The sequence below is a fragment of the Anoplophora glabripennis genome, unplaced genomic scaffold (genome assembly GCF_000390285.2).
Source record: "Anoplophora glabripennis isolate ALB-LARVAE unplaced genomic scaffold, Agla_2.0 scaffold17, whole genome shotgun sequence".
Taxonomy (NCBI): domain Eukaryota; kingdom Metazoa; phylum Arthropoda; class Insecta; order Coleoptera; family Cerambycidae; genus Anoplophora; species Anoplophora glabripennis.
Window position 1 is genome coordinate 2,009,938 of NW_019416231.1, and position 7,679 is coordinate 2,017,616.

General features: G+C 36.0%; 2 protein-coding genes across 2 annotated transcripts; both read left to right on the plus strand.

Moving 5' to 3' along the window:
• Nucleotides 1–3,337, plus strand: LOC108917799 (trypsin-like). Its single transcript, XM_018724560.1, has 2 exons — nt 1–83; nt 2,560–3,337. The coding sequence occupies exons 1-2, from the start codon at nt 35–37 to the stop codon at nt 3,285–3,287; spliced, it is 777 nt and encodes a 258-aa protein (XP_018580076.1). The 5' UTR covers nt 1–34; the 3' UTR covers nt 3,288–3,337.
• A 1,316-nt stretch (nt 3,338–4,653) lies between these two features.
• Nucleotides 4,654–5,798, plus strand: LOC108917771 (trypsin delta). The gene is made up of 2 exons (XM_018724520.1): nt 4,654–4,768; nt 5,028–5,798. The coding sequence occupies exons 1-2, from the start codon at nt 4,720–4,722 to the stop codon at nt 5,747–5,749; spliced, it is 771 nt and encodes a 256-aa protein (XP_018580036.1). The 5' UTR covers nt 4,654–4,719; the 3' UTR covers nt 5,750–5,798.
• The last annotated feature ends 1,881 nt before the right edge of the window (nt 5,799–7,679 follow it).

The window sequence follows — 7,679 nt, forward strand, 5'->3', positions numbered from 1 at the left end:
CATAATTGATGCTAATTGACCAAATTGTACCAGCATGCTGAAATCCGTCGTAGTGGTTGTAGCACTGGTTAGCGTCGTTTGGGGTGAGTACTTTCACAAAATTTTAACAAATATCACGAATTTTATCGTGGTACAATATTTATTTTTATTTTATTTTTTTTAAGTCCCTTGAATAATGTACCTACATTTTTTGTTTTGTTTTTGTGAAAGGACAATGAATAATTTGGGACAGTGGTGTTATAAAAAAATAAACCTAAATTTTGATGTTGAACTTTAATTCCGTTCTAGTAGAAACCGTTATTTTTTTTCTCAAGATTCAATATTTGTTTCATTATTGTAGACAGTTCAATCACTGTAAGTTATGATTCTTTCTAGAAATATTCAGGCGAAGACTTTTATTTTATTTTTGGGGGATTAAACTATTTCAAATAAATTATATAAATTTTTTCTTAACTTCGCACTAAATTACGTCACTATGCTCCGCCATATATCCAGATATGCAAAAAAGGAACTTCTTTTTGACAAACTGTCAAAACTGTTTAAAAGAAAAACGTCTTTCCTAGTTCTGAAAACAAAAACAACAGATTGATAAACTAATAGAAGTGAGTATTTCGAATTTTTTCTTTATGTGCTTATTACAATTCTAGTTTAAGTAAAAATAGTTCATAAAAATACCCCTTCACTGAACCTTTTGCAGCAAAGGTTTATTCGACAGTTTTATTTATTTTTTTGGGAGGTAATTAATTATATTGCACAAAAAATTCAAAAGAAAGGCTTTTGTTGGAATTTCTTTAGTTAAAAAACAGAAGTGCGTGGCACCCTTTATTAGTGGTTCGTGTGTAGACAAACAGATGGCGCGAGGTGTGCATAAGTGCATAGAAATTGGAAAGGGAGAACGAACACGAAAAAGGGAGTGCATTGCGGTCATAGAAAACTTAATATTAACCATTATTATTAATTAATTTACCACCAATTAATTTTTAATTTTTGGAAAAATATATATGTATATTTATAAAATATTCCATCGCTGTAGATTAGCCAGCACAATTACCTACAATTAAAAAAAAATAATTTTCATCGTTTAGATCCTCATTTTGCGCCTGTTAGCCATACTCGTACATTATTCAACATATCAACATGAAACAAAATTGTACGTGTGGGGTAAACCTTTAACTTTAAGTAAACAATTGTTAATTTACTTTTGCATATTTCTAATAGTATACAAGGAGCTCGCGCTCGAAAATGAAAAGTTAAAGGTTAAAGGTTTACCCCACATATACGATTTTGTTTTATGTTGATATGTTGAATAATGTACAACTACGGCTAACAGGCGCAAAATGTTAAGTAGCTTAGGATCTAAACGATGAAAATTATTATTTTTTTAATTGTAGGTAATTGTGCTGGTTAATCTACCGTGATGGAATATTTTATAAATATACATATATATTTTTCCAAAAATTAAAAAACGGTGACGTATAAAACCTTACCAAACCTGCAAAAATGAAGATAATTCAATTTTGCAAATTGCTTTTGGTTTCTGCATATTTACACTATGCGTATACCAAATTTCAAGTGTCAGCAAAACTTCAAACAAATTTGGCAAAGTTTCGAGTTTCAGATGCCGCTGGATGTATAAAGCCTTATAGAACAAAAAGTTTTGCTCTCCTGATTTTCGGCTTTAGCGTCATTATTGTATATATACTGAACTATAGTTTTCGAAAGTTTTATAACTTTTTGTTTATAATTGACATTTTTACAGCAACTTTAAAAAATTGACGTTTTATACCGTTTTTTCCAATGTCACAGCTTTGTTATTGCAAATTTCGTAATCGGACCACCGCCATTTTGTAGCTATTTTTATTACGAACAAAATCATGTCCTAGGCATTTTTTCGTACAAAGTCATCCCGCTGAGTTATTTAAAGAAAACTACTAAAAAAAAAAATTTTTTTCCCGATTAAATTGTTAATAACTTTTTTCCTGATAAAATACTTTGTCAGCAAATTAGCCTGTTATTGTACTCATCATTTGAAGTATTCCTGTGTAGTTATTTACGAGTTATCAAGAAAATGTCACCAACAGTACCTTTTCGGTCTCTGCCGACTGGACTAGTATAATTTTGAACAATAACACACCCATACAAAAAAAAATCCTGACCCATAAACTAAAACTACCATATTTTATATATTTTGATCTCCTGAATTGTATACCGTAAACTAAATTTCATTTTATCGTGAAATTTTTTTTAATTTTCGATTTTATACCAAAAATAGACATTTTCCGGCTAAAACGAGCACCAGATGTCGGCAAAACTAAAAATCAATGAAATTTTTATTCAGACATGTGTTTTTTCATGTGTTTTGGAGCGCTGAATACGAATGTGACGTCAAAAATATTCGCACCGCGACGGAAAGAAAATTGAGTACAAACAAATTTGACTTGAACCAAAAAAAAACAAAATGTACGAAAAATACTAAATTAACTAAAGATAGTAACAGAATATTTCCTACATTTGTTTCTTCTTCTTCCTTCCTGTCTCTTGATCGTTATTCCTTTCCAGGCGCTCCTCAGTCCGACTCACTAGATTTGGACGTGGACACCAGAATCGTCGGTGGAGAAGCTACGAGCATCGAAAACCACCCTTACATGGTCTCTGTCCAACGAAACGACCGACACCACTGCGGCGGTTCCATCATAGCCTCAACCTGGGTCGTCTCTGCAGCCCATTGCTTCCTCCGCGAGGTTGAGGCCTATTCGATCCGCGCTGGTTCCTCCTGGCGCAATGAGGGGGGCCAAGTCATCCCTGCGCGTAAGATTATCCTCCATGAACTCTACTTAAGACAAACCCTCGACTACGACATCGCTCTAGTACAGTTGGTCAAACCCATCACCATCCGCGGGGCTCGCGCCATCACCTTGCCGCCTCCAGACAATAACCCTCCAATACCTGGATCCATGGGCGTCGTCACCGGTTGGGGCCTTCTCTGGTCGGGTGGACCGCTGGCTGACAGGCTCAAGATCGTCAGTGTGCCTGTTGTGACCATGGAAATCTGCAGGAGCCGGTACGGGCAAACCGTCATAACCGAGAGGAAGTTTTGCGCTGGGTACTGGCTAGTAGGAGGCAAAGACTCCTGTACCAGTGATTCCGGAGGACCGTTGGTCATCGATGGGGTCCTTACTGGTATTGTTTCTTGGGGTCCGGCAACTTGCGCACTACCTGACGGGCCTGGGGTATACGCCAGCGTGCCCAGCCTCAGGAATTGGATTAAGAGGAATAGTGGTATTTAAATTAACTGTACATTTGAGTAGATTACATTAGGAATAAATATTGAATCATCTTGATTTCACTTATTTCCTCTTCTAGTTCAAATTTGTTAATGGGAAAGCTGCAATAGGAAATTATTTAAATCTTCGTATACACAAAATAATTTCAATTTGTCGCAAAATACGGATATGCAATTAATTTATTTGTGGGTACACATGCCGCAAGTGACCCATTTTTAAGTATTACGTCAAGAGCGCCAGCAGGACGCCGCCGGACGCATCAGCGTTCCAGGAAGGGTCTACGGCGGACTGGCGCCGGCGACCAGATGCGTACTCATATACCTACGACCGACTCCACACACAGGGACTCTCCAACGAACACTCATCCCGTCAACACGTCTTTTTCAACACAACTTAGTTTTCAATAAAATACTTTATTATTACCATTGAGAGAGCGTTTTATTTTTGCTGTACAGCGAAAGCAACCCTCATATTCATTGGTTCTAGATTATTTTTTATTTAATTGAATGTTTTGCCACATTCAAAATGAAAATAAGGATCCCTTTTCCCGTGATTATTGGTGAAATAGAGAGAGAAAAATTCTCTAAATAGATAGTTATAAGTTAGAAGATAAAGGGGAAAAATAATAACTAAAGTCGATTTTCTCAAGTCATCCATAACTTCTTTCAAAGATGACTGTAGATATAGATAGACTCCTCCACATCTACAGAGAAATCCACTAAATGTAACATTGCTCTCATATTCTTCAAAACCTGTAGGGTTAAGGATAGATTTTGTCTTCGTATGCTTAGCTCGTGGTAATTGGTAAATGAATGGAACAAGCTCACATCACTCGCTCGCTTTTCTTCTATGCGGTTTGTAACTTTAATCCCGCGAAAGAAGAAAGTAGCAAAGTAGCTAGTTTTCAGGTCGTTGGGATGATTTTCTGGTGTTCTGCCTGAACTTACAGATTACACGAGTTGATCGAGTACCAAAATATGAGATGAGTGCTACGAATATGCTGCAATGACTCATTTCTAGACTAATACTCAAAAAAAGTACTGAATGCAGTAATTTGACTGCTTGTTGCGGTAATTTTTTGACAATTTAAGTATTTAAACATATTTGGTTTTTGGTGATCCAAATACATGGGTGTCATCTGTGGACCAGATCAATTTTTCGTGTGACTGTGTTATTAGAAACTCGAATTCTCTTATGAAGTGGGAGATATGTAGAGATAAAATCTCAATTGGATAAGCTTGTAGGTATTTAATTTTTCAACACTGGCCCATGCAAATCTGATAATTTAAAAGAATGTGTAAATATCAGAAAACTAATTAGGTATACTCTAGTTGATTAGATAACACAGTACTGACAACTTAATCTTCAATTTCCTTCATGAAATGTATAAAAGGTGGTCCTATTGAATTTTCTTAATCTGCTGGATTCTATCAACATGTTCAGATTCATCTTCTTGGTTACGCTGCTAGCAAACTCGATTTGGGGTAAGTTACTAAATTGTTAACACTATTTACTCTACTTTTGGTTTTTTTATATCAATTTAATACAAATTAATTCTAAATTTGAGACAATTTAGACCTCAGAAAATTCACTCATACCGTTAGTTATAATACTGATTACTTTGAACAATGACCAATACGGAGTTATAGCTACGATGCATCAATTCATGTACCTACTTCTGCAATTTTTTATCTCCTTTAAAGCCATACAATTTATTTCTTTAACCTGCAATTTTCTCATTAGGCGCACCCCAGTCCGCGCGAAACGGTACAGACCTAGATGGCAGAATTGTTGGTGGAACCGACACCACCATCGAGGCTCATCCGTACATCGTATCCCTCCTGGAATTTAATTCGCACATTTGCGGTGGATCTATCATATCCTCCACCTGGATCCTTACCGCGGCCCACTGCATAGAAGAACCAGTTTCTGCCTATTCCATCCGAGCAGGATCAACCGTCCGTAACTCCGGAGGGCAAGTGATCGCTGCCAGCAGGATTATTCTCCACCAAAGCTTCAGTTGGAACACTCTAGACTACGACGTTGCTGTCATCCAACTTGCCAGCCCCATCACCATCGCGGTAGCTCGTGCTATCACCATGGCAGCGGAAGGTGGTCCACCAGCAGCCGGATTGACCGCCACTATCACCGGATGGGGACTTCTCACGGAACAAGGACCTTTGGCCACTGTCTTGCAAGTCGTCCAGGTGCCCATCATCAGCCAGGCCAACTGCCGTGCTGCTTATGGTCAGAATTCGGTAACTGACAGGATGTTCTGTGCTGCGGTGTTGGGAGTCGGGGGAAGAGACGCCTGCCAGGCCGATTCCGGTGGACCGCTGATTGCCAACGGAGTTCTTACTGGTGTCGTCTCCTGGGGTGTTGGTTGTGCTCGACCCAACTCCCCTGGAGTATACGCCAGCGTGCCCAATCTTAGAGCTTGGATAAGAACCAATAGTGGTGTATGAGATACTCTGAATCTGATTTTATTTTTAATAAAATGTATTTAAAATTAAATAGTAGTTTTTTTCTGTTTGGCTATCCCGCCACATCAAAAAAATACACGATCAGGGTTTTCACGAAAAACATGCCGGCGTAACTCTTCGGATTTTTTTTAAGGGATGTTCAAAGATTATTTAAGAATTTTGGCAATATTAAAAATTGTAATTTTTAATATGGTTTACTGACGTTGAAAATGGTTAAAATCGCGTTTTTTCGAACAAAAAATCGTTAATATCTCGAAAACGGTAGATTTTAGAGAAAAGTTGCATAGGAACATTTGTGTTCAGGATACTCCGAAAAGCCTAAAAAATTTCGAGCGAAGAAAATGAAAATTGAGAATTTGTTTAAAAAAAATTGTTTAAACAATTTTTGACCATTAGTAAAGTCTGGCAACATGCGGATATGTTTCAAGGGTCATTTTATTAGTAAGATTATGAAAAAAATCAGTCGTTGACGTCATCTTCGTTAATTTCAATGGAACACCCTGTATATTATTACAATTTTGGATTCTACGTCAATTTTTAGGTGAACTTTCATAAAGGTTTCCTATTCTTAAAGTTAACAGTTTTTGTTATATTTAATTTATATCAAAAAAAAATTAAAAAAGCACTGCCTAATTCAAAAGGATGTGTATTTTACAATAATAAAGTTAGAACGATAAAATTTATAGGGGACATAACTAAAACTCTAAGGTTCCCTGCCATAATTTCAAAATGACTTAATTTCGTACAGTGTGGTAGAAATTTAATGCCGAATTTAGTCAACTTTAAACCATCTTAACTTTTTTTTTAATGGAACACCCTGTATATTTTTGCGCAACCTGAGGAACAATTTTGTCAATACAATAATAAACCTTTCAAACTTTTTTTTGAATTATAATTTTAGCACTCTACGTTTTGGAAAATAAAAATTAACGTAAGTCGCATTATTATTCGTCCAACGAATCTGTGATTTGATCTATTTTTTTGTAAAACCTCGTATACAAAAAATTATTTATTAATACTGGTGTCACTTTATTTGTAAATTCGCATCATTGTATAAATTTGGTAATAGATATTCTTTATCATAAGAATGTTCATTAAAACGTATTTTTAATCACATACGTAAATAAATATCGAATTCAATAACGAGAAAAATTTGTAGATTACTTTACAATCACTAACCTTATCAGCGACAATCCTGGATGCATACCGTTCACGGAAACGAATTTCGACCCCACTTCTCTCCCATTGTGGACAACATTACGTGTGTTTTTTTTGGAAACTGGTTAGTGTGAGGTAATTATGTTTTCCCTTCTAGTATCTGCACAGTAATAAGACTCAAACTGTAGCTAAAAATGGGCTTTATAATTTAATTTATGAAGGTTGAATAACTCTAATCTAGGAGGGGTTGTTCAGATAAACCCTAACAAACCAATGTTTGAACCAAGATCATTTATTCTCATAATGTGAAATCCAGACTAGAGTAAACTTCGCAAGTTATGTTTTTGGATTCTTTTTCATAAAAAACACATCTCAGGTAGTGGTATAAACTAGTTGCATTAATTATTCTATGTGGATATCGATCTTAACAAATCGGGTGCAAAGGAATCGAATTTGGTCTCAATTTATCCTGGAGCAAGTAGTTTTCGTAGAAAGAAAAATTGTCATTGACGACAACATTATCTTTTGCGTTGACTTATTTCTAGAGCTGTATTCAAAAAGAAATCTACTGAATGCAGTGATCTGACTGCTCTTTGGTGTTATTTTTATAAAACTGGAGGGTGATGATTTGGTTTTTGTGGTGGTATGGGTCTCATCTGTTGCCAGCTTACTTTTTTGTGTGACTGTGTTATTTGAAAGCTCTCTTATGAAGTGGGAGATATGTAAAGATAAAATCTCAGTTGTATAAGCTTGT